Source organism: Corella eumyota, chromosome 4, assembly GCF_963082875.1.
Source record: "Corella eumyota chromosome 4, kaCorEumy4.1, whole genome shotgun sequence".
Taxonomy (NCBI): domain Eukaryota; kingdom Metazoa; phylum Chordata; class Ascidiacea; order Phlebobranchia; family Corellidae; genus Corella; species Corella eumyota.
In genome coordinates this window covers 17,321,600-17,348,627 of record NC_137493.1, presented here as the reverse complement: position 1 = coordinate 17,348,627, position 27,028 = coordinate 17,321,600, and the positions used below count along the sequence as shown (strand labels likewise).

At 29.8% G+C, this 27,028-nt stretch overlaps 2 protein-coding genes across 3 annotated transcripts in view; one reads left to right on the top strand and one right to left on the bottom strand.

The window, feature by feature from the left end:
• The first annotated feature begins 3,865 nt into the window (after positions 1–3,865).
• Positions 3,866–6,627, top strand: LOC145751130 (uncharacterized). Its single transcript, XM_082567220.1, has 5 exons — positions 3,866–4,085; positions 4,525–4,616; positions 5,128–5,289; positions 5,507–5,638; positions 5,961–6,627. The coding sequence occupies exons 1-5, from the start codon at positions 3,948–3,950 to the stop codon at positions 6,217–6,219; spliced, it is 783 nt and encodes a 260-aa protein (XP_082423346.1). The 5' UTR covers positions 3,866–3,947; the 3' UTR covers positions 6,220–6,627.
• A 617-nt stretch (positions 6,628–7,244) lies between these two features.
• The window catches only part of LOC145751246 (neurofibromin-like), a 30,042-nt gene continuing 10,258 nt past the window's right edge, over positions 7,245–27,028 (bottom strand). The window contains exons 22-63 of one of the 2 annotated variants that reach the window (XM_082567352.1): positions 26,863–26,962; positions 26,565–26,707; positions 26,223–26,295; positions 25,812–25,942; positions 25,017–25,133; positions 24,682–24,869; positions 24,009–24,223; positions 23,545–23,628; positions 23,005–23,169; positions 22,529–22,635; positions 21,985–22,186; positions 21,395–21,492; positions 21,072–21,221; positions 20,619–20,699; positions 20,328–20,457; positions 19,737–19,909; positions 19,333–19,488; positions 18,768–18,887; positions 18,416–18,488; positions 17,902–18,057; positions 17,347–17,470; positions 16,736–16,945; positions 16,126–16,235; positions 15,675–15,845; positions 15,096–15,262; positions 14,595–14,773; positions 14,066–14,200; positions 13,620–13,756; positions 13,033–13,209; positions 12,593–12,673; positions 12,267–12,407; positions 11,784–11,910; positions 11,215–11,346; positions 10,628–10,805; positions 10,373–10,434; positions 10,243–10,295; positions 9,768–9,884; positions 9,459–9,580; positions 8,903–9,054; positions 8,779–8,825; positions 7,930–8,053; positions 7,245–7,524 (exon numbers count right to left, since the gene is read on the bottom strand). In XM_082567352.1, the coding sequence (XP_082423478.1) occupies positions 7,403–7,524; positions 7,930–8,053; positions 8,779–8,825; positions 8,903–9,054; positions 9,459–9,580; positions 9,768–9,884; positions 10,243–10,295; positions 10,373–10,434; positions 10,628–10,805; positions 11,215–11,346; positions 11,784–11,910; positions 12,267–12,407; positions 12,593–12,673; positions 13,033–13,209; positions 13,620–13,756; positions 14,066–14,200; positions 14,595–14,773; positions 15,096–15,262; positions 15,675–15,845; positions 16,126–16,235; positions 16,736–16,945; positions 17,347–17,470; positions 17,902–18,057; positions 18,416–18,488; positions 18,768–18,887; positions 19,333–19,488; positions 19,737–19,909; positions 20,328–20,457; positions 20,619–20,699; positions 21,072–21,221; positions 21,395–21,492; positions 21,985–22,186; positions 22,529–22,635; positions 23,005–23,169; positions 23,545–23,628; positions 24,009–24,223; positions 24,682–24,869; positions 25,017–25,133; positions 25,812–25,942; positions 26,223–26,295; positions 26,565–26,707; positions 26,863–26,962 (5,530 nt within the window). In that variant the 3' untranslated portion in view covers positions 7,245–7,402. The remainder of the gene's footprint in view (positions 7,525–7,929; positions 8,054–8,778; positions 8,826–8,902; positions 9,055–9,458; positions 9,581–9,767; positions 9,885–10,242; positions 10,296–10,372; positions 10,435–10,627; positions 10,806–11,214; positions 11,347–11,783; positions 11,911–12,266; positions 12,408–12,592; positions 12,674–13,032; positions 13,210–13,619; positions 13,757–14,065; positions 14,201–14,594; positions 14,774–15,095; positions 15,263–15,674; positions 15,846–16,125; positions 16,236–16,735; positions 16,946–17,346; positions 17,471–17,901; positions 18,058–18,415; positions 18,489–18,767; positions 18,888–19,332; positions 19,489–19,736; positions 19,910–20,327; positions 20,458–20,618; positions 20,700–21,071; positions 21,222–21,394; positions 21,493–21,984; positions 22,187–22,528; positions 22,636–23,004; positions 23,170–23,544; positions 23,629–24,008; positions 24,224–24,681; positions 24,870–25,016; positions 25,134–25,811; positions 25,943–26,222; positions 26,296–26,564; positions 26,708–26,862; positions 26,963–27,028) is intronic. The other variant, XM_082567353.1, reaches the window with a different exon arrangement.

The following is a 27,028-nucleotide window of genomic DNA, read 5'->3' as shown; positions in this document are numbered from 1 at the left end:
TAGAACAACGAAAGTTGATATCATCGGACAGGAATATTATCGGATCGTGACATCATCAGATAATGACATCCACGGAAAGTAACATGATTGAAGAGTACATCGAATACTGACATCATCGGATAGTGACATTATCGGTATAGCAACACCATCGAATAGCAACATCATCGAATAGAGACATCATCGGATAACAGCATTATGAGATGGCAACATCATCAGATACATCATCGAATAGTTCCTGATCCAATAATGATAAAACAACAATGTTCAAGTGGGCAACAATAGTTTTGCCACATCAAGATAACGAAAGTCAACAGTTAGTGACATCATTGAATAGTAATTTCATCAGTTAGTGACATCATCGGACATCGGACAATATGATCAGAGAGTGAGGTCATCAACAAGGCTGGTTTGCATCAAACACATGTAGACAGAATTACCTCGTAAAAATAAAATAGATTAAATATGTTCTCTTTTAAGGTTACATAATTTTATTTAAATATTTTAAATTTAATTGAGAATTTATTTATACCAATTGCATGAACACCAAACTTTTACTTTTATTAGGTTAATGTTATAAAAAAAGGAAGGGGGGGGGGGGGATATTAAAACAAACTAATTAGATTAAAATTTAATAATTAATTTAAAGGTAATAAAAATGATTAAAAGACCAACTAATTATTAAACAAAGACAAAACACAAACTAGTAGCCTACTAATTAATAATAGGTAACTAATAATCAGTGATTATTTAATTAATAATAACCAACTAACTAGTAGCTAACAAATCAACTAGCAAGCATATGTTCTCCCAAGCAATCTCACTCTTCTGCGCCAACTAGTGGTTGAATATTTTAGCTACATAGCTCCATCTAGCGGATGATAATAAAACAGCAATGCCTAGTATCAGTACACCACCTAGCGGATAACCTTTTTAAAATAAATTAATTACCCCAGTGAATGCTATTTCTGTCTACTTCAGCATCTAAATGACGTAACAACTAAAGCGACGCACTCGGACGTAAAAACTTAAGCGACACAAACTGACGTACAACTAAAGCGACGCAAACTGACGTAATAGCTAAAGCGGCGGACGAACCGATGTGTTGCAACACGCGCAGCGAATTTAAAGTTAAAGTAAAACTGACGACTTGTTTAATCGAACTAGGCTGATTCTAGTATTAGGTCATTTGAGTATGATATCTGTAATCAATATTATCCTAAACCTAGCAAGTGGGGGTCATTGCCTTAAGGGCAGGGGTTGTAGGCCTTTTCTTAAAGGGTTACATGTAAAAAGTATGATGTACAAGCAAAAGGTATAAATCAATTTATTATTATTTATTAAATATATACATTTAAATAAGAACAAGTATCTCACCTGTATGTTAAAGGAATCACCTTTCTTGGTCTTTTCCTCACAGCTCATCAATACCTAAACTAACAACTACCTTAGGGCCACATCCAATACTTCATCTCATCTTCAAATCACCGTAGAATCGCCTGATTAGTTCCTGTAAAAAACAGTTTAGTTTTGTTAAATACGATAAGTATTTGATTAAAGATTTCAAATTAATAATTATCTACTATTACAACAGCTAAATTTTCTGATGTAAAAAGAAGCAAATGTTAACCTTCCTCCATTTCTAATGTTGTCTTCTTTCGTTCCTCCATTCCACGTGACGTAGAAACTAAAACAATTATACTTTATTAGTAAATATTCAAACGTTAAATAATTACTTCAGTAAGACTACGTTAACTCAATATTTATAAAATTTTAATAAAAACTATTTAAAAGTTATCTTCCCTGTTTGTTGTGCGATGTTTTTTTTAGCTCTTCTTCATTATTGACGTCATCACCCTTTTCCTCCATTCTCCGAGACGTCGCCGTCCTTTCCTCCATTTTCTGTGACGTCACAATCCTTTCTTCATCCCCGAGTAGTAGTTCGTCGATCTTCGCGAGATCATCATCTGAAACCTTAAAAAAGAAACAGGGGCAGTTATCCATGTCTAATTAAATATTATTTAATTATTTATACACTTTTAAAATGGTGTCGTGTTCTGAATATGCGGACTGTTAAAATTCGCCAGACTTTAAAATAACGAGTGTCGACACGCGCGCGATCCTACCCCTAACCCGTTGCATATTCAGATCAATAACACCATATAAACTTTATACAAGTTTTTATAAAACATTTATATAACTTTACAAAAACTAATCTACTTAACCCGATTTGTTGAAGTTCGCTTCGTTGAAACACCAATCTTCAAATCTTGTAATATTAACGTTACTTATAATCTATACAGATAAACATTAACATAATAATTACAGTTGTAAAGCAATTTTTAGTTGTCGGTGTCTCAATTAACTAAGCAAACCGATTTCATCACCTACAAAGTCAAACTAAATGTCCTTCAACTAAATCTCGAAGCGGCTAACTAACTCTGATGTCAATGATTGGCCAGTGCATTCAACTGTAAGATTGCAGGAGCCAATCACAAACGACGGTTAAATAACATTAAACTTAAAATCATCGATCCGTAAAATTAACTTACACGTCAAATGTATTTGTCCGCTAAAATATAAATTATAAAGTAATCTAAATAAAGAAATGTTTTTCGCAAACAAAAAAATTGACTAAAGACTTTCATAACGATTATTTATTTAAAAAAAATCGAAAACTAACTTATTTATTACCTTTATATTTAAACTAAACCTAATATTACTAGCTTAAGCACGCGTTACTAACTAAAGAACTACAACGCCCTAATCAAGGCTTTGAGTTTTGCGTTTGCGCCTTAAACAAGGTTCGTTTCAAACCAAAAATTCTATCTTGAAGTTTTAGGCAATATTACGTTAGGCAAGTTTAAAAACAACATCATTTTGTTAAATTAATTTCTTGGGAGTTTTAAAACAAAACAATTTTCTTGAGATATTTGATGTTTTTATAACTTGTATCGACGTCATATTAAAACTTTGTATTACGTCATATTGGGCATATTATATATGCAAATTAACGTCAAATTAACATTTGTGTTTAAACGGTGGGGCGCTTGATCATGCAACTTAATTTCAAATTTTATATGTGTTGATGTAAGAATATATTTCAAAAATAAAATTAAAAAAAAAATTCATAAAATAAAATTTTGTAAATTTTTTTACAATAAAAAAGGATTTTATTTGTTGCAGTGTTGTCAAAAATATTTAAAGCAATTATAATTTTTCAGTTCTAGTTTGTCCCCAATTTAAATTTTTAAAATAACAACTTTTGTTAACTTAAACATTTTTTAAAATAATAAATTGTTTTAATTGAATTTTTAAAACATTCACAAAAAAAAGGTTTATACTATAAAAATAGCAAAATAATTATATGATTATAAACTACAAACTTCAAGCCATTGGTAATTCCTTATGAAAAACAATAGTCCATGCACTCACCAATAATTAACAACGAATTCTTACTACGTACTTAACCTACATTAAAATAACCTTAAGTTACCTTTGCTATTTACCATATCCAAAAACACCCAAAATAAGGAACCAAAGTTTTCGGTTTGCTTTGTTATGAGTTATAGTTGAAGGGGAACTTCAACAATCACTATAAAAGAATAGCTGTCGTTTTAGTATGCTTTTTGATATCGGGTTTTAAATATATTGGTAATTAACCACTTTAAAGCAGCATAAAGTTACCTGTGGTTATAGATAGCCTAATTTGTAGAGGTTAACTTAATTAGGAAGGTATTTATTATGTTTTAAAGGCAAATAAAATGTTAAAAAATATAATTTTCAATGTCGTCATTCTATATTTGTAAACATTACATCATATGCATAAAATAAACTTACAAGTTACTTGTAATTTTCCAGACAAAATCTATGAAACTATATTATTGTAAAACGACGTCATTTAAAAAAAAACACAGTTAAAATAGTATTCCTAACGTTAGTTTGTAAGAATGGGGAATTGTTCGCCCAGCAAAAACATTACCTACGATCGAGAAGATCAAACAGAAGAAATTGACCAGGAAAATCAAGAGACAAAGAAAGAATATTTGAGCTTACCTTACTTCTGGTCAGAACTTTCACGTGACCAGGTAATTAAATTAAACCTTACCATGTATAGCGCTCCTGAATAAGTCGTTATCATACGATTTTTAAAGCCGAACCATCAGCAGCCCAATTATTAGGCAATTATAATCAATAATATATCATACTACCAAAGTCAATTTAGGACTGGGACGGGGTAACTGATGTCACCCTATGTTAAAGCCGTGAGGTCGACCCTCCTACATTAAGGATAAATTTATATGAAACCAAATTTTAAACGAATAGTATTAACATAACTAAGTTTTCTTAATGTTTTATTGTAAAGTCGCTGAAAAATCGCCTTTTGTTATTGTAAGATACAGCACACAAAGTTTTATTAATTATTAGCCAATACAATAAATGTAACAACTTCAGTACATAAAATAAAGTTATTTATTGCGCCTAGGCAAACAATGAGGTTAAAATCAGAATTTTATTTGTTCAAAGGCCGAAGATGTATTAAGAAGATATGCAAATAACCCTGGTACTTTTCTCATAAGATACAGCAGTGAATACGGGAAACTTGCTTTAACAACAGTGTAAGTAAACAAAGAGGTTTAAATATTGTTGAAATCGCAACTACAAGGCCCAAGATCCCCACTTAACAAAAACTGTAACATGATAGTAGAAGTAACTTTGTTGTAAATATCACCTTAAGATAATAGGGTTTATGTTTTATTGGGGAAGTGTGTTCTGTTGTAATATGGTTAAGCTAGACTTAAACGCTGGGCTCGAATGCAAATAGTCTGGCATTTTTACTCGTTATTCTATACCATGACCAGTATAACATTTTATTGAACGTAATATTAGCGGAAACCAAATCCATTTTGTAGTCTAAAAACACCCCATCTAGCCGCCAGTATTTAAACGAAATTTTCCACAAAAATTTTAACCAAAAACAACCAAACTAAAAAAAAAAAATAAAGAGATTAAACCCTTTATTTTATGTTTAATTATTGCTTTTTATGTTTAATTACTGCCAGTTTATTAGGTTAAAATATCGACCATTTAAAAACACAAAAGCCTAAATTTATTTTTTTGTTTTTACAGAGTGTCGCTCAATATGATCGGCAGTGCGATAATTTATTCACATTTCAACAACTTTTACTTGGAGCAATCCTTAAAATTTCCAACTCTCGACAGTTTGGTTAAACATTACCAACATGTCGATCTTCCTAATAAATCAAACGCGTATTTTAACTCAAGACTCGGGTAATGTGATCAAGTATTATTTGTATTTATTTATATATATTCATATATAAGCTTTCTATGGGTGTTTTTTGCAAATGTTTCCAGTTTAAAATAAAGGTAGAGGCGTTAAGTATACCCAACAAACAGGTTGTATAACAAAACAACGACCTGTTAAGACCAGAATTAAATTAAAATATATCGTCTAAAAGTTTTGTAAATATATTTATATTTTAACTAGGACCCCGTTAATGAAAAATCGTCCTCCCGCACCCCGCCCTTATGAAGAAATCGACGTTGAAGAGAACACGGAGGCAAACCTGTATTACAGTAGAATGCACCAACATATACATGACTACAGAGATAGAATGGGGTAAGTGTTTGTCCAAAACTTTGTACAAAATCCAGTGTGTACAAATAAGCTTAGTAAACACACAATCTATATGTTTCTATAGCCCTACAAATTAAGTAAAATAGCCCCGGTTAATTTGTTGCGCAGGCAAATTAACGCGAACTAATATTAGTTGAGAGTTGCAACCATATTACAACAATTTATAATGTAGATCCTGGGACGGGCTATTGAATACTAAAACAAAAAAATACAAAACAAAAAAAGTTTTAAAAATGTATTTTTATTTCTGCACGATTTAAATTTGAAACCCAATTTTACGGTAATTCCCCATTATTTCCCCCAGACTATCGAACCCAAGACCCGCACCCCGAAACAACGAACCCCAATTCACCCGTTTAATCAACGAAGACAACGGGGTGATCGTTGCTATGCGAACCCCACCAGTCCCAAAACGACGACGACACAAGGACCGGACGAACCCGGATAACACGGTGCCCAAACAAATCAACGACGGATATCTAGACATGAATCCGCAAACTGATCTGATCCGGTTTAGTCGATCGAGTATGGACGAAAACTTATATTCAAATTTCGGAAGTTGATTTAAATTTTTGTTTCAAAAACTATTTTTTGGACAAGTATGCAAGAGTTGTTTAACCGACATACGTAAACGTTACTTAAACATATTTGTATATCTATACAATAGAGCTATATTTTCATATGTATGTGCAATTTATAAGCCTGCAAAGTAAATTAAACTGCCGTTTGTGGTGCATAGGTAAATTATTGCTGGCAAACATCAGTTGAGAGTTGTGACAATGTTACAACAATTAAAATCCCAACTGTAGGGCTATCGAATAGTATTAAGTTTTAAATATTAAGTTATTGTGTGGATTGACCTAAGAATGCCATAATTTGCCAGTAAAAAACACAAGTTTAATTTGCATATAAACTCGATGTGCCGCTGTAAATAAGTTTGGATAAAAGTGTTTTATATATAACCCACAAGGTGCTTTTAGTAGAAATTGTAAAAAATGTTTAACTCTGTATTTGTGTTCTGAAAAGAAATTTTTACTAAAATTTGTAAAATAAAATAAAATTGTTTTAAATCAATTTAATGCAATAAAATAATACAACAACAAAAAGTTAATTTCATTATGGCAGCAATAAAGATTTTTTTAATAAATCCTGATTAAAAAACAATATTTTAACTAATTTAACAATTATTATTTCTTCTTTTAAATTAAAATAACCAATGTTAATATTAATAAAACAACTAGAAAAAATTTTAAACAAAAGAAAAATAGGTAAAATTTCTTTAAACAAGTTATTCATGATTGTTAAAAATAATGATTGTAAAAAAATTAACTTAACTCTAATATAATTAATCAAAAAATTAACAAAATATTTTATCAACTAATGTATATTGAAAACAACAGAATCTTAAACAACATTCAAAACCAAAAAAAAAAACTTAAAACTTAACATTCATAAAACCTATTTACAAACTTTTACAAAAACAATTTCATAAAAATATGTTGTTATTATAAACAACTTGATCAATTTCAAATTTTTTTCGATTTAATTTTTCAAAAAAACAACAATCATAAATTTAATAAAGGTAAGACAAAATGTAACGCAAAAAATAAAAAATAAACTTAATTAAAAGTTAATTAAACTTTTTTAACAAGAAAACAACATTTTAATTAACAAGAGTTTCAATTAGTAAATTTAATACAAAATCCTCATAAGTACCTCATATCAACTGTTTACCACCCCATTGTGTTAATTAGGAAGCTTAATTGTGAGCTTGGGTCCCTTATTCCTAAAACTTCCACTCATTCCACTAATGTGCTCGATATTTTTGTTGCATTCTTCATCACTTATCTCCAATGAATCTGTGTCATCTGTAATTCAGTTAAAACATAGTATTATAAACATGTTGTAGCAACCTTTAGACTTGGGTTTGATTTCAACCAGGGCCTGCTGTAGCATCCCTGAGTAATACCCAAAATCTTATGTTTAATTCTCACTGCTGATATGTTATGGAATCCATAAGTAAGACCATTTGATTACTACTGCTAACATGTTGTAGCATTCTCAAACCTTAGACCCAAGGTTCCTAGTTTGATTCTTACTGTTAGCATGATGTAGCATCCTAAAACCCCACCCCTGTGGTCGTGGGTTCGATTCTTACTGCTGATGTAGCATTTTTTAACAAGTGGACAAAGTAATAACTAGACTGATCCAGTATGGTAAAAGAAGCCTTATGATTGAACTGTGATTTAAAAAAAAAACAACTTAATATTTACCTTCTTCTGAGCCAGATGAATCAGCTACCCTGACATTACTCAAATCAGGGACTTCACCTAAGTAAGTACTGGTTAGAGAGTCGATAAGTTGGCAGATTATGGAAGCATTCTCAAGTGAAGCAACCTGAGTGAAAATTGTTAGAATTATGAAAACAAACACTATATTAAATAGAGTCTTACATTTCCCATCCTAGTATGTGATGGCCTTGCTATATTTAAATACTGTTGACCAAATGATTTTGTCTTATAATTAACCAATCAGGTTATGGTACGACAGAAAGATTTTTAGAATTTCTTTAAGGACATAATAACATTACTTTAGTTGGAATCAAACAAACAGCTAGAATTAGGAAATTAATGTTTAACCGTTTACTGTATAATAAATGCCACAAATTAAATAAATAAATAGTTTTAAATTCAAAGTGCTATGTTACAGAGTTTTAAAATTTTGTGAGTGATGTATATAGCATGTTAGGATGGTTAACAATGAATCATAAAATTGCTTTAGAACCTTTAAAAAATGTCTGTTTTAGTTACAATTTAATTTTCAAAAAAACTGGAAAATGATTAACATAAAAAATCGCGTTACCATATTTTTTGTGTGACGTAGAAAGTACAAAAAAGCGTAGTGAATGTATACAAGCTAGTACTTTCTATGTCATCACAAACAGGGCTTCCCTTTTCTTTTTTTCTTAATTAATTTTAATTTTTTTTTTAAAGTTGTGTAACTTAAAATGTAGGTGAAATTATTTGAAATTAAAACCATTTCTGTGTTCAGTGACACCAACTTATTAATTTTTGAGTATAAAAATATTGCTAATATATGACTTTAAACAAATTTGAACTTACTTTAGCAAAGGGTCCAGCAAACCACCACATTCCTCCAAATCCTATTCCTAAGAAATAATAAAAAAATAATTCAAAAGATTAAATTTAAAAAATAATTTACATAAAAATCAAAAATTTTCGTTACTTTGCAGATGATTGAGTTGTTTTCTTTTCTGTTCATCTTCATTATTAGCAAACAATAAAGCATTGTGGACAATTAATTGAACATTGTTGAGTATTGCGCTATCTTCACAATGATTCAAAACATTGTTGATCTTGTGGTCTAATAAGCCATGACTAAAAATAGTAAGATTTTTTTAAGTAAAAAAATCATTTATTAATAACAAATAACAGTTTTTTATTATGGGTTAAATCCCACTGCTTTCATGTTGTTAAAAATCCTTGTTAGAGCAATGGTAAAGTAAATTACTTTCTGCCGACCAAAAACCAGTTTAACATTTTTACAGAAACTTTTTTTGGTAATTTTGACGAATACCATCATTTTAAAAACCACATTTTATCAAAATTCAGGTTTCAAATTACTTAAAAATTAAAATGATTTTTTCTAGCAAAGGGATTAGGATAAAAAAGGAGTTAATATAATGTCAGTTTTTTGGTAAAACCACATTTTGAGGACTATAATTTTTTTCTCCATTTAGTAAAAGTTTTTGTTATTATAAAATTATTCTGTATAAACTTACATGATAGGAAATATGTTAGGGAAAGCGATGCTAGCTTCAGCTAAATATTCGTACAAAATTTTAACCTCCTTGTGAGTGGGGGAGTGTTTAACTTGTGTCGCCAACAGAGAGAGTAACAGAACCTAAAAAAATTAATGTTTATCCTCAATGGGGTACCATTTAATTAACCATAATTTTAGTAAAAAAATGTTTTTTTCTTTTAAAATTTTAAAACATTAAATCTTACAAAATTCTTAATGAAATAACTTGAAAATAATCCACAAATATAAATTATAATTTTTACTAAAAATTAACCCAATAACCACCCACCTGAGCATTATAATCTAACACTTCTTCATCAAACAAATAGTTTAATGTAAGAGTGGAATGTTTAGTCCTGGTGGTTTGAAAACTACCTGAGCTGCTATCTGAGTCTGGGTGATGAGACTATAACAAGAAATATATGAGGTTTTATATATACCGACAACAAGGTATAATGGTTGGAACACTTGGCTTTACCCCATAAGATCATAGGTTTATTCATCATTGCTATCATGCCGTAGAACCTCTAAGAAAACGGTATAGACAACATAATCCCGTACTGAATCATGACTTAAATAGCAGATAAACTACTTGCCACTTATAATCTATAATATCCCAACTGTTAAAGGCAACTTAAGACTGGGTAGAAGTAACTGATGTTACTCGATGTTTAGTTTGTAAAGTCGACCTTCCCGCATCATAAATAAATATAAAAATTATCTGACAATAAAATAAATATTACAACTACAAAATAAAGGCTCACCACTCTAAGTTTATGTGGGGTCATTTGCTCATCTGTAGTTGAACTTTTAACGCCTAAAACAAAATTTAACATATTCAAAATATTCTATATACAAGCGCATTAATAATGCAAATAATGTATAACAACTAACCTCTAGCAGTCTTATGGGAAGTTGGAAGCACAATCGTTTCTTCAGGAATAGGTTGATGTAAACTAAGGTAAGATTTATTTGTTGTAATTTGTTTAATAAAACTGAACAAGATCTTAAAGTTAATGTTAAGAATTTGTTCTAAAATTTATGATTATATTCTAGTGACCTTTTTTTTACAAATACTAGTTAAAAAAATATTCAAAATATTGCAAAACGTAAATTTGGTTACAAAAACTAAAAAAAATTTTAACTTACTTTCTTGAGAGTTGTACGTCCACGTTTGAACTATTTACATTAGATTCCAGTTCATTGACATTCAAGTGACCGTTTGATAACTTTGACGTGGATGTGTTCGATGAATTCTGGCCACTAGAGGGTTGTTTCTTGATCGGGGGGCAGTGATGTCGAACCTCTGAGCTCACACATAACAAGGCTAAAAACATTTTAGATTTTATTAAAAAATTAAAGAAATTATTTCTATCTTAAAAAACATTTACAAAAAATAAGATCTTTAACTTCAAACCTAGTATTACAGAAACAAATGTATTGTGCTTTAACATTTTTCTGTATTTATTTATTCTTAATGTTAAAAAGTTAACTTTACAACTTAAACATAGAGTAACAACAGTTACCCTGATCCAGTCTCGAGTTGCCTGTGGCAGTTTGGGATATTATAGATTATAATTGCCCGGTAATTAAGCTGCTGATTGGTTTTTAGTTTTGTAGGAGTTTATACCATTGATAGCAATCACTAAGTGTGCTACAGCACATAAGCAATGGGAATTGAACCCAGGACCTTATGTAGTAATGTTTTAAAACCACTACACCATGTTAAAACTTACCAGTTAAATAAGGTGCACTATCTGCATTCACTTCATATTTGTGGCAGTTTTTATTTCTTGAAATAAGCTCCAGGATAAATTCCATTATTCTGATCACACAAGATATAACTGCACTGTCTGGGTGGCGAAATCCTAAAACATATTTTTTAAATTAAAAATGATCAAGTTTACAACTTATTTAAAGAGTAACTTGATTTTATTTTTATTTATTATCAATGTAAGAAGGTCAACTTCACGACCTCAACATAGAGTAACACCAGTTACCCCGTCCCAGTCTTGGGTTGCCTGTGGCAGTTTGGGATATTATTGATTATAATTGCCCGATAATTATGATTTGACTAAGCACGAGTTTATATCATTTATAGCGCTTTACTAAAACCTTAATTGCATTTATTTAGTTTAATACATTGTCGACCTTTTAATAAAGTCTGGTTTTTCAAATTGCTAAATTGTTTAGCATATACCAGAAGTAGATACTATTACCCTTACTACATAACATTGCAAAAACTTAAACAAACGCCCTTTTAAAAGACTTAAATTTATTTTATTATTTAAAAGTGAAATTTTACCTTTTACAAGATGTGTAACGAATGCATAATGAAAGTTTGAGTGGAAATTAATGTTCAAAGCTTCTTCTAAGTTAAGAAAATAAGTTTCAATTTTTGAAATACAATTCATCAACATTGTGTCAAAAGACTAAAATGTAAAAAACAAACAGGTTAAGAATTACCATAATCTTTAAAACTATAACTATATTTAACCCAAATTTTTAAACAAATTTAAAAATAATTTTTCTATTTGACTAATTATCATTGGCCTAAACTCATTGTGTTTATTTTGTACATTACTCAAATAAAATTATATAAATAGTTAAGCTCATAGTTGGCTCTTAGGTTTGCATTTTAATTGTTATAATATGGTCGCAACTCTCAACCAATATTTGCCGGCAATAATTTATTTGTGCACCACAAATGGCAGTTTTATTTTTTCTATAAAAAAGAACGTGTATCTATTGTTCACTAAGCCTAATTATTTAAAAATTTAAAAGTTACCTTATGTTGAAAAGCTCCTAACAGATCAAGTCGATGCAGGTTTTGTTCAATTAAACTGAGTCCTGATGAATACAGTTGTTTCTCGTTCAATCCCATCACACAAATACCCAACCAGAAGAAAATACAATGAAGTTCAGGACTCTAAATGTTATAAGATTTCGGTTTAGTTATTAGTAAAACCCATAGCCAGAGTTTAATTTGCTGTTGGTATATATAAGCATTTATAAGTTACTTTTATTAATACTTACTTTAACCAAGCCAAAAACCAGTTTAACTAATAGATAATACCTTATGTTATATTTGGCTTAAATTAACTTAAAACTTACAGCAGTAATAGTCAGTTGTAATCTTGTCAAAGACAAAATAGTTGCTTCAAGCAAGATAGGGTCAGCATGGCATTCCAATGACTGTAAAGCAAAGGTATTCAGAAAAAAAAATTGCAACAAATTATTTTATATTAATTCTTATTAAGAAATGAAATGTAAAATTAAAACTTGTTCAACAATACTAGAACTCTAAAAAACACAATATTTAAACTATTAACATGAGATAGCCAGCAGCGTGGCGTAGTGGTCAGAACACTTGGGTTTCTACATAACATCCTGAGTTTAATTCCCACTGCTCTTATGCTGTAGAGCCCTTAAGTAAGGTGCTATAAATGACATGGACACTTGCTAAGCCAAGAGACTGGGTTAGGTTAACAAATGTTACTCTATGTTCAGGTTGTAAAGTCCATCTCAGATTAAGGATGTAGTGAAACACCAACCTTTCCCATGATGTTAAGTATTTGTTTCAAGCAACTAAGACTTGTTGTTTTATTGATGCAACCGAACACAACCAATGCTCGAGGTTGTAAGGAGGGGTTGTATTGTAGCGCAAACTTTCTACTGAGTTCCTGCCATTCTAATAACCAGACACAGTTTGGAATGTCTTTAATACAAGCCTATGTACATCAATATACATTTTATTTCTAACTTAACTTAAAATCAAATAATTTTTTTAAAATCTTGATTTTGTTTAAATGCATTTATAATAATATTTCCAATTAGTTAGATTATTAACCCTGTCTCAAAATAATTTAGGTTTTAAGTGAATTAGAGTAATATATGTTTACAAATAAACAAAAATATATTTATATTTCAAAATGGCTTTGATTTTAAATTGATACTAAATGAACAAAATTAAATTCAAATTTTATCTAAAAACTATGTTAAAGGAGATTCAATTTAAAAAAAGTTTTAACAAGTTCAAAATTAGATTAAAAATTTAACTTAAAGTGAATTGGATTTAAGAATTGTTATTAATATATACAAAATACAAAAAAAATATAAAGTCAAATTAGAACCATCATACCTCCATAACTTCCAACAAAGCATCAGTAACAGTATCCAAGTAAGTAAGGTTGATAACTTCATTGTTTTCATTCATGTTAGTGTTAGTAGGGATGGGATAGATATCCTTCACTTTATCCATTGAACCTATTGTAAAAGCTGATTTAAATTAAAATAAAAATTTTTTTATGAACCGATAATAGATTAATGTCATTTTTTATCCTTAATGTGGGAAGGTTGACTTCATGGCCTAAACATAGAGTAACACTTGTTACCCTGAGCCAGTCTCGATTTAACTTTGCTAGTTTAAAATAATAAAAATTAAATTTTTTTATAATTAATATGCTGGTTGGTTCATAAAAGTAATTTTTATATAAGTTCAGTTACATTTCTTTGATGTATATTGTATTGTGTATTATACGGTATATAAGTTACTTTTATTGTTATGTTAAACTAATTTAAAATTACCATTAGAACTAAAACTAAGCAGAGGTTTGAAAGCTGTATCTGCGGCATACTTGACATCAGATATTCCGAAACATCGGTAAAATTTGGGCAGGCAAAACTCAGTTAAACTTAACCTCAATATCTGCTGGGTTTCATCTGTTAAACATTACAATTTTGATTAAAGTTATGGCTTGTTAATTATACATATTTTTTTAAACAGGTAATTTTTCTTAAAATAAATGCTGTTTTCCAGTTATTATTAAAGTACAATCTATATATAGTATAGTTTAGTGGACGACATATATATATATATATATATATGTATGTCCAATTTAAAGGCCTACAAATAAATAAAACTGCTGTTTGTGGTGTGCGAGTAAATTATTGCTGGCATATAAAAGACACAAGTTGAAATTATATTATGACAGTTGAAATGCTAACCAGAGGGCAAGCTATAGACTGGTTTAAACAAAAATGAATTAAATTTAAAATCATGTATAAAAATCTGCTTTTTTAAACTAAAATACATTTTTACAACTCACTAACTTACCAGTAAAAGTGATCTGTTCACATGTTAGTAATGAATGAATAATATTGACCACCAACCCATGAACCGAAGCTCTTAATGATGAAGGCCCAGTATAAAGAAGAAGGGATACAAGATGGAATAAATAGGGAAGATGGTTCTCTACATCAAGGTTGTTGTTGAAGGACAACATCAGCAAATATCTAAAGATAAAACAAGTGGTAGTTAAATACGTAAAAAAGTTACTTTAGCCCTGGATTTAATTGCCCTTGATGGCATGTTGTAGCATCTCTAAGAAAAGTATAATTTATGGAAACTTTTTTACTTTAAATCAACAAATTAATCAACAAAATAGAATATTTGGCCTACTATAAATTTACACATATACAACCATCAAAAATAAGCATAAAAAAGAATGTTAACAAAGATTTGTTTACACAGTACAAAATTAAGCTAAAATCTATATAAGTTATCCAATAATTAAAACTCTTGTACATAAAGTATAGAAGTAAATAAAGCACCAACCTTGCTAGAATAGCAATCTCATCCCAATGTTTATGTTTCTCAAGAGTAGGAGTCGGTCTTAAACAAGTTTTATCCACAATAGAACACAATCTGCTGATTATTTTACTTGAGACCAACTTCATGTTGGTGGATGATAAAGCAACTGAAGTATCTGCCATTATCTCAGCCTGAAACATAAAGAAAAGGAAATTTAAAGTAATTTAGGTGCAAAAATTGTGGTTTTGTAATATTTAAGTTTTTTTTTGTGGGAAGGTTGGATCTAAACATAGAGTAACATTAGTTACCCTGACCTAGTTTCAAGTTGACTTTGGCAGTTTAGGATATTATAGATTATAATTACCCGATAATTAAGCTGCTGATGAAGTGCTGGCTCAGCAGGAGTTCGTACCGTTTATAGTGCCTTACTCAAGGGCGCTACAGCATGAGATCAGTGGGGATTGAACCCACGACCTCATGTGTGGTGTAGCAAGTGTTCTTACCACTACACCATGCTGCCGGTATGTTTACTTAACAAATCTGCTTTTAAACCCAAGACAAATTTATATCAAAAAAAATTTAAAGTCAACCTTTAGGTTTTACCTTAGCTGACCCTAACCCTCCCTGCTGACTTGCTTCAATGAAAAGTTCCAACACAATATCAATAATGAGGTTCATCTTTCCTAAGTTTGCCCAGATCTTGGTTTGAATGCTCGGGTAAAAGTTTTTCTCCTGGGTTGTGAGGTCTATCAGTTTCTTGATCACATTCTTAACCTGAAATAAAAATATTTTCAGTTTAGTTTAGAGAATTTATTTTTTCAATGTATAGAAATTATAATTTTTTAATGATTAAATGGTACACTTTTTAAAATTTAATTTTTAAAATGCCCAAAAATTAGCATGTTGGTTAATAAACAGAATTTCTAAAATTTTAATATAACAAACAGGTACAATTAAAGGTTTAAGCGGAACAAAAAATCGGTTTTTATGTTTTGAGAAAAATGTAAATAAAAAAATTAAATAAATTACTAAAACTTAACAGGTAACTACAAACCTTATTTCTCTGTACTTGGTTGGTTTGTGTAAAGTAAGGAAGATTAAACAACCAGGGTTCCATATATTCAAGACATAGAGTTTTTAATTTGTTGTTTGAACATTGAAATCCTATAATTAATATTAATACCAAACTTAGAAAAAATACAGAATAGCAACTATTATAACTTAGATTTACCAGATTTACATATATTAAAAATTATATTAAATATAACTAAAAAATATCAATTCCTTTGACTAAAAAATCTGCTCATAGCATATAACATAAACCAGCAATGCAGTGTAGGGGTCTTAACACTTGGCCACACTACATAAGATCGTGGGTTCGTTTCCCACTGTTCTCATGCTGTAGCGCCCTTGAGTAAGGCTCTATGAACGGTTTAAACTCCTGCTGAGCCAGCACTTAATCAACAGCAAACAAATATAATCACTAATATTTTAAACCGCCACAGGCAACTTGAGACTTAGTTGGGGTAACAAATGTTACTCTATGTTTAAGTCGTGAAGTCAACTTTTTCACATCGATAATAATTAAAAAAAAAGTGTTACAAAAATAATTTAAATTCTAATTAAAATACCAAATACTAAATAAACATAGAACTTTAACATACCAGCAATACATTCTTCCAAAAACTCCAATGTTAAATGTCTCTCATTCTTAGCCAATGTTTGACTTATAGAAACAATGAACAAGGTATTATTAGCAGGAATACATAAACCTTCTGATTCACATAACCTTCCATTTAAGTGGAGTTTAAAAGATGATGTTAGACTACAGAGTAAGTTGTAAGCACAGGATCTCACTAATGGCTTGGGACAACCTAAAAAAAGGTTTAAAAAATGTAAAAAAGTAATTTAGGCAGGTTCACAAAAAGCATAGAAAATCTAAACATATTTCATACATAACAGAACTTAGTAGGTGATATTTAAAAGTATATCTAAAAATTGCCAATCGTGGTGCATGTGTAAATTAACAAGGGCCTGTATTAAATTATCGTGAGCATATATTAGTATATTAAACAATTATTGGCATATATAGTCTTTACTTAATCTTAACATTTGTAAACTTTTACAGGCATATATTAGTTGCAAGTTACAATATATTGACAACTAGATATGTAGCCTAAATGACAGGCAATTAACTAGTTATATTAACTTAAGTTAGAAACAACTGTTTCCCTTATTGTAATTCATTTAAATAGGGAATTATGGTCCAACATACCTAGGTTTAGTAGAGCCATGTTCAAGAGGGTCCCAGGAACATCTTTTGCTGATATTTTATGTCTGGTGGACAAGTTTTGTTGAGGTTCCATTATCTCCCATCTCTCTCTTATATGACTGATCTCCTGCAAGTTTTAGTGTTATGGTCAATATTTTCTATATACTCTTAAACTTCATAGCCTCAATATAAAGCATTCAGAACCAATTTTGAGATGATCTTGCCAGTTTAAATATTATTGAACTAGGGATGTAGCATGGTTGTCTAACTGATAATATGTTTAAATCTTAGATGTTAGTACTATGAAGGGTTTGTGTTTAAACATCAAAAATTAAACCAAGTTTTACCTAATAATCTTAAAGATTTTATTAAGGCTACTGCATGTAAATTTATAATGTGTTTAAGTGTATATTAATGGCTATAGTATCAACCACAAAACTCAAATTTATGAATTTTAAGTCTTAGTTATATTTACATTTTTAATAATTAATATGCATATGACAAAGTATTGCAAAAATATATTTAAATTATAAATTGATAAATACTTTAAGAACTAACTTGTGCAATTTTCCAGAACTCAGGATGTGAGAACAACATGACCGAATTATTTGTATTTTCCTTTAATCTGAACGAATTATTTTCTTCACATATTTCAATTGATTCAATCTCACTTGAGTAATAAACGTTGTTCAATATCACCTCAAAACTTAAAAACTAAAAAAAAAACATTAGGTTAAAATCTTAAAATTATATTTTAGAAAAATAAGAAAAAATAAACACATATATATACAATGAAGCTTAGTAGATGATATACAAGAGTATGTTCAATTTTTATGGTTACTAAATAAGCAAAAAATGTCACATTTAAAATGCCAACCATAGAGTGAGTTATCGATTTTACATTATTATCAATTTTTTTTCCACAATTTTACTGTAAAATAAAATTACTTAAACATTTAAATTAAATCCACCAAGTAAAAATAGCTACATATGTTATTATACATATTGTGATTACTCTTAGTTAATTTAATAAGCCTAAAGTACAATAAGTCCAACTTGAGGTGTTGTTTACCTTGATTTTCTCAGCCATAGTGATCTGGATAGCTTTTTTACCAACTTTAATGTGAATTTTAGTGTGACCAGACCTGAAAACAAATTATATTCAATTATAAACAACAATTTTAAAGTTATACACATTTAATTTAAAACAAATACAGAGTAAATTATACCAAAAAAAAACAGTTTGCAACTGGGTAAGGTCAACATAGATCAAACTTAATTTTTACTAAATTTGCTTTAATATAAAATGAACAAGTAGATATATACTAGGCAGAGCCTATTTAAATTTCAATACCATTTTGCAAATAAAGTTATCTTTTATAGATTAAGAATAAGTAATAATATATATATGAATATCTTCTTACCTGTATCCATTTAAATAAATAGAGACATCTTCATCCAGGTCCCTGGTAGCAGATGGAATGTTCTGATGATCTTTCTCGATGAAATTATTAATTTCAGATAACTTCTCAATAAATTTAATGCTACAAACAAAAAACTAAGTTTTAAAAATTAATAAAAAGCTGAAAGTGTGGTGTGGTGGTTAAAACACTTGGCTTTACTACATTAGGTCCTTGGTTCGATCCCCACTGCTTCTACGGTAAACCGTACTGGAGTAAGATGCTATACAGATATGAACTCCTGCTGAGCAAGCACTTGATCAGTAGCATAATTATCGGGTAACTATAATCTATAATATCCCAAACTGCCGAAGTCGACTCGAGACTAGGTCAGGGTAACAAATGTTTCTCTATGTTTAAACAGTAAATTCAACCCTTCCACATAAATACAAAAAAATTAATTAAATATATACGATATTATTAGCGGTTAAACATACCAAATTCATAAATAAATTAAAAATTATGAATTTTAAATGCTAAAACAATTTTCGAAAACAAGTAAATAAAATATTTTAATTTTGTATCTAACCTTGCTTGATTAGCAATTTTGTTGAATATAGTTTCATTGTACTTCACATATTCCTTCACCCAAGTATTAGGGTTGTAAATATAAACAGAATCCAAGTTCTTGTAAATATTAGGAGGGTATACCACCAACCATTTGGGCAAAAACTGGCTGCGAAACCTAAAAATAATTAAACGTGTTTAAAGTCTATATACAATAGGGCTTATGTTTGTCCAATTATAAGCCTACAAAATAAATAAAACTGGTATTTGTGGTGCATGGGTAAATTATTGCAAGCAAATATTATTTAAAAGTTGTGACCATTTAGTGATTAAAATCCCAACTGTAATATGGGCTATTAACAAGTGTAAATAAATGTTGTTCATTAGTCTTAAAACAAAAATGAATAAAAACTTAGCTCAATTTACCCATTTTTTGCTCCTACATGAGTTAAGTCAATAATTAGGTCAAACTTCCTTGCAGCATAAGGTTTAAGAGCTTTCAGAATATAAAACATTAGAATTTCTTCACTGATATCTGATACAATATATCTTCTTGCTATGTAGTAAAACACTGGGTATCCCATTTTGGAACGACCAAACTAGAAAAAAAGCAACAAACAAATATTTACAAATAAAAGTTTTAAAAATATAGATAACTAATTTAACTATCAGCCTGGTGTGATTGGTTAAAACTATTGGGTTTATTACAAAAGGTCCTTAGGTTTGATTCTCACTGCTCTTATGCCGCAGTGCCCTCAAGTAAGACAGCATAAACAATATAAACTCCTGCTAATTCAATAACCAATCAGTAGATTCAAAGAGCAATTATAATCAATACTATCCCAAACTGGTAAGGTCAACTTAAGATTAGGGAAGGGTAACAAATGTTACTCTATGTTAGGGTCTTAAAATAAGCCTTTTACATCAATAATCAATTTTAAAAAAATCATATAAACATTTAAAATCTACTTACGTGTATTCTCAAAAACGATTTTTTAAACAAAATAAGCAACATACCTGATAGAAAATGTTGAGACTTTTCACAAGTTTGTATTCCTCAGACTCTGTAGCTTTCCTCTTGGTCATAAGTTCCTCAAACTTACATGGCATCATGTTTTGGGCAATATATCGGGTTTCTAATACAGGCCTGCAAGCAGTAGTTAGCGTTTAATCCAAGTATATTGATGATAATTATAATTATTTTAAATGATTGGTTGTATTTAGAGATTAAATGTAAATTTTAATATTTTTATGGTTTAAAATGGCTTAGTTACATACATTTTTATTATTAATTTCAATATAGTTTACCTGGTATAATCAGGTGGGCCAAGGTAGGCCAAAAGTGTAACCATTTTATCAAAAGGTCTTCTTCCAACTGCCTTGGCACTTCTATAAAGTAACATAAGTTAAACATTGTTAACAATACAAATTTACTTGCAAGTATACTTAATATTTATAAACATAAACTTTGAAGGAGTAATATAGCTTAGTTTAACTTGTTTACACCTATCTACTAAGATGCTGATTTTAAAATTTATACATAAAAGAGCTTTGTTAACAATATATCATGTTATGACCAATTTAGAGGCCTACAAAATAATTAAAACTACAGTTTGTGGTGCAAGGATAAATTATCACAAGCAAATATTAGTTAAAAGTTGTGATAATACTATGACAATAAAAATCCATACTGTAAAGCAAGCTATCAACTAGTACTAAACAATAGTAGTAGATTAGGCATTAAAGTTATGCTTTCCCCACCTGCTTTTAGCTAGATATCTTCCAATTTTTTCCTGATCGTTCCACAGTAATCGATGTAAAGCGGTCACGTTTGTATCATTCATATAAGAAGTGTTGTTCACCACACTATCCACACTTGTACATTCTGGGGTTGAAATTTGCACAAAAAATCTAAAAAAAAATCAAGCTAAATTTAAGATGAAAACCACAGAAAACAATGCTATAATCCTATACAGAAATTTTTGATAAAATATATTTTAAAGCATACTTAAAAAAAAACAATATTGCTAAAAAACAAAAAATTTCTTTTAAACTCTACTACCATGTTTAGTTATAATACTTACTGCTGGCAAACATCAAATCTAGCTTTAACAAACTCATTGAAATGTTTCATATGTTCTTCCTTAGTGAATACAACATGGTTGGCTATGTTTTGCATTATCTGAAATAATAAGTTTTAATATTTAGTAAGTTTAACACGTAAGTGAATTTCTAAGAGTTAAAAGTCCTAAAAAAAATTAAAGTGAATAAAAACTTGGCCTTACTAGAATAGAGTTTAATTATACTGCTTTTATGTTGTAGAACCCTTAGGTAAGGCAATATATTCAGTTCGGTACAAACTCATGTACTAATATAGTGCTTTACCCAAAGGTCTATGTTATTATTAGACAATTACAATTAAAAATATCTCAAACTGGCAAAGTCAACTCGAGACTGGGTCAGGGTAACTAACGTTACTCTATGTTAAGGTCATAAAGTCGACCTTCCCACATCAAGAATAAAAAAAAATAGAAACTTTTTGACAAGTTAATAAATGATTATATCAGCTTTATTATAAATTAGTAAAAACTACAAAAGACTGAATGCTACAAAAGTTTATAGCATCTTACCTAAGACCACGATTAATATTCATAAAAAAAGTAGTAGATTTTACCTTGCACATGAACTTGAAAGCACGAGCTAGATTAGGGGGTAATGGTTTATCACATAAACCCCCTTGATATGGGGTCGCTATAGCAGGGTTAAGGAACCTGAGAAAGATAGCACTTGCTACAGCCCCGTTTCCACTCTCTATGAACCTCTGTGATACAACTTGATATAAGCAATGACAAACACTCTTCAGTTGTGGTGGGAATCTATAAAAAAGTTGAAGTGGTTGGCAGCATTGAACTTTAACAAAAATGTAAGAGCTTTATCCTCTCCTAAACCTAATGCTTTCATTGACCTGCTAAAAGACATTATCTTTTGTGTTCGATGTTGCTCTTACTTAATATAATTTTCTGTCCTACTTTACAGTCTTTGCTAATTCTTTTTTGTAATTTATATTTTTTGCTAATTCTTTCTTGGACTTTCTAGTCTCTGTGTGTCTTTTTTTTATTTCCCTTTTTTGGTTTACAGTCCTCACCAATCCTCTTTTGTGTTTTACAGTCCTAGTTATTTTAATAACAGCAAAGTACAAGTGATCCTACACAACTTACTTATCAGTTGAAGTCATGATCCTTGTGAAAAACCTTTCAGTTAATCTTTGAAGATTCAACCGACATTGAAGTATATCTGCTCCTGGAGGCAATCTTTTCTGGTCAACCTGTAACAACATACTTGATATTAAATTCTATTATTAATAAAGCTTAGTGGAACCCTATATCTAAATATGTCCAAGTTAAAACCTTCAAAATAAATATAAACTACCATTTGGGTTGTGAGGGTAAATTATCGCAAGCAAACATTAGTTAAGAATTGCGACCATATTACAACAATTAAAATGCAGCCTGCATGGCTGGCTATCAACTAGTATAATACAATGTAAATAACAAAGACAAAGAGTTTTATATTAAAGATAAGAAAATTTGCCTACAAAAGTTTGGAGAGAAAATATAACATTAACTTCTCTTCTATTTGCTTTTATTTTTGACAACAATTTTGCCTCTAAACATGTACAACTTGAAACACTTACATCAAACTGTAGCGCAGCAATCTCAGGTGTTAGACTCCATGCCACTAGTGGTTCAACCAAATTATGAAGATAACTTGCTCCATATACTTTAAAGCAGAATGTCATGATCTTACTGGCTAGAGAGTTGCCTCTGAATAATGTTTGAACACTGTCAGCTTCCTCAACCTGGAAAATATAAATTTTAACCAATTTAACTCATATTTTAGTGTTTTTTAAAGAATTATAAAGTAAAGTTTGATCCCTTGTTTTAGTATATTAAAACAACCAAAAATCGAATTATTTTTATATTTGCTAATTAAATTTTGGTGACCCCAATAGTAGGTAGTTTATAAGTAAGCAGTTACAAAGTTTAAACAACTTTAATTATATTTAAGTGTTTTCAATAACTTTTAAAATAGGGTTTGCTTTCTACTGCAGGTAAAACAATACAGCCTAGAATCTAGTCTTATAAGATCAACCTTTGTTGTTTCCAACAACATTTTATAAGTTGACAATAAACTATTTAAGTTTGTTACAAAAAATTAAAAACAAATGTTTTACTTCCTTAGTGAACATATTCCATAGAAGTTGGTACAAAAGATGTTTGGCATCAAATAAAGTAACAAAAACTCGAGCCAGTTCATCCTAATAATAATTCAAAGGACATGATAAATAAAATGTAAGTTAAATTAACAAAAAGCGGCAGTTGGTAGCAAGTGCTATGTAGTTTATGGTATCATAAAACCAAAAAAAAACAAATAACTTAGAAAAATATCGAAATTAACGACAATAAAGGCCCGTTCACACGACGTTCGCAAGATAACATAATGCAAGATTGCACAACCATTTAAAATGAACAGAGTCGTTCACACGTACAAAAGTTTGCGTAAGTTACGTAAGACAATGTTACCTTGTGGTGTGAACAGGCCTTAAGTAACTTAAAAATATTAATACAAATTAATTAGGTCAATAGTTAAAAAAAAGTTTAGTTTTCATACTAGAAAAAGACCTAACTTTTAGCTTACCATATAGTTGGTGTGCACAACATTAGCCAGTGCATTCGCAATAGGGAGTTCCCCATTATCTCCCATCATTGTAACCAGCTCAATCAACCTCTCGTACCTTTCTGCACTAACACTTTCACCCAAACTATCAAACCCATGACTACCTTGCTGAAGGATCTTGGTTAAAACTTCAAGGAAGGCTGATCTGGTTTGGATATCATCATGGTATGATAAACCTAAAAAGTTAATTTGTTTTGTTAAATATTGCTTGGTAAGTTATAAGATATAAATTGGCTATAAAGTGCAGTTGTTAGAACACTTGGTTTTAATACGTAAAGTTTTAGATTTAATCCCCACCGCTTTCATGCTGTAGCGACCTTGAGTAAGCCAATATAAACGATATAACCTCTTGCTAAACCAGCACTTAATCAGCAGCAAAAAAATCTGGCAATTATGATCAATAATATCTCAAACTGCCACCGGCAACTCGGGACTGGGTCAGGGTAACTGATGTTACTTTATGTTTAGGTCGTGAAGTCGACCTTTCCACATCCAGGATAAAAAATTATAAAAAAAAATATCATATCCTAAACTGACAAAGTCAACTAAAATCTTGGTTGTGGTTACAAGAGTTACCTATTCTCTAGGCTGTAAGGTCTACCTTCCCACAAAATAAACAAACAAAGATACTTACTCATAGAATGGACGAGTCCATATTCAATATTAGCACTCAGCAGGTTAGACATTGCTAATATCAAAGATTTACGAAGACTGTCTGTTCTCTCTATACTTGTGATGTCATAATCATTACTTGTTTGATATTTTCTCTCTTGTAATTGGTCGGTACATTTGCCGAGAAGTTTCATAAAAAGTGTGAAATATCTGAAAAATATTTTTAAATTTTTAAAAACTAATTGATCAGTGATAAAAGGACTTTTGTATTTCAATTCGCAATGCATTTTTATCATATTTATTTGCAATTAACACCCAAGACCTTTTAATAATAGAGTTATATATGTATTGACTTACTTCAGGAATAAATGAGACTTTGCATAAGGCACATTCCCTCCATCTCCTTCATCAGGATGAAGTGGGAGACCGTTTAATAAAACACCAACTGCTATTACTGCATGTTCATCCAAGTCCCTATAATTAAATATAAAAGTTACTAAAAAGTTTTTGGATCATGTATGTTGTCCGGCTCTAGTTAAAACAACATTCCGTTTACCGTAGGGGAGAATTTATGAGGGCCGTAATTTAATTATGTTTTGTGTCGAATTTTCATGTGTTCTTTCTACTTGTAAAAGTGTAACTATTAATATAATAAACATCAACTATAAATTACTATGGACCGTAGTGTAATTATGTTTTGCTTAGAACCGGACAACATATGTGACCAAAGTTTTTTTTTTGGTATCACTTTGTTTTATATTGAGAAAAGGCGTGCTGTTGTGACGTGTTTTTATTATGTAGCATCTGACTTATACCAAAAACCTTTTAGGCCGCAGTTGAAGCCTCCTGCCACAACTAGTATACTACACATTAATTAAACTTAGTGGACATAATGAGTATATCCAATTTATAGGCCTACAAAATAAAAAAAAAACTGCCATTTCTGTTGTAAATAATACAAGCAAAAATTAGGTTTAAGTTGTGAATATGTTAAAACAAATAAAATGCTGGTCATAGGGTGGGCTATTAACTAGTATAATAAAAAACAGCTAGCCTAATTTGAATTAATACAACTTTAAAAATTCCTAATAAAAGCACTAAGAGGGACAAATGTAAAACAAGTTTTTTATATATGAAATATTTAATGGTAACCTGAGAGTGATGTCATCAAAGTGGATGTTCTCACTATTAGGTGTCATAATCCAATCTGTAACATGATCAACCACTTTGTTGGAGAACTTGATCTCAGATAAGAAGAAGAAATCGTGTTTGCGTGTCATCATCTATAAATAGAGATATTTACATTAACATTTTTCAATATTTTATAATTTTCAATTAAAAATCGAGTCTAGGTTGAGCTTTATATAACAATTAGTAGACAGCCTACCATTTAGTCAACATTTTAATTGTTGTAATATGGTCGCAACTCTCAACTAATATTTTCATGCAAAAATTCAACCACACCACAAACAACAGTTTTATTTATTTTTTAAAACCTTTAAATTTAACATACATATGTATATATTGTTAACTTTGCTCTGTTATATAGATAACCTAACTTACACTAACTATCATGCTACAAAATCCAATCCTAAGTTGAATGGCTTGAGCATTTAGACCCATATGTCTTATGTATCTGCAATCAAAGATTGTTAAAATTAATAATAAATAAATAAAAGTTTTTCCTAATATTAAAAAAAGAGTAAAAAGCTAAAAAAGCTATGACCGATCCTGCATAGTTTAAAATTTAATCTACGAAAAAGGCATTATACAACATCATAAAGTTATAAACCATACTAACTAAGACAACTTTAGATTGCAGAGGTAATGAAAATATATATTTACTATTCTGAAAAGTTGACCTCCTAACATCAATAATTATTAGAGTTAAACACATGAGATTACCTGACAATTTCGATAATCATTGCTTCCATGCTTTCCTCAGCTAAATACTCCACATCATTAACACTACAATGTTGAAACACTTTGTCCAATATAAACACGATGTACCCAATAAACTGAGTGTTGCTTCGACTTAGAGAAATTTGCTAAAAAAAATTTAAATATTAGAATTTAAAGTTGAATACTATTGTAAATTTATACCCCAATTATACAGTAGATTCTAAACATTCATTTTAAAACTATTATCTGAAGTTTTTGGCTTTTTAATTAAAATATAAACACTTATACCAAAATAACTTACATTGCCAGTTGTATCAAAGATATTGTTTTTAAGAAATATTTTAATTTGTTGAAATAATGAAGGAAACAAAGATGGATGTAGACTTGTAGCAAGCAGGTCTCTGAAATTTTAACATAACAATTTCAAATACAAAATATTCTACGTTAAAGTTAAAATTTTGATATAA

Coding starts and splice junctions, on each gene's coding strand:
- LOC145751130 (XM_082567220.1), top strand. CDS start 3,948: ATGGGGAATTGTTCGCCCAGCAAAAACATTACCTACGATCGAGAAGAT. Junction 4,617..5,127: donor AAACTTGCTTTAACAACAGT/GTAAGTAAACAA, acceptor TTGTTTTTACAG/AGTGTCGCTCAATATGATCG. Junction 5,290..5,506: donor TATTTTAACTCAAGACTCGG/GTAATGTGATCA, acceptor TATTTTAACTAG/GACCCCGTTAATGAAAAATC.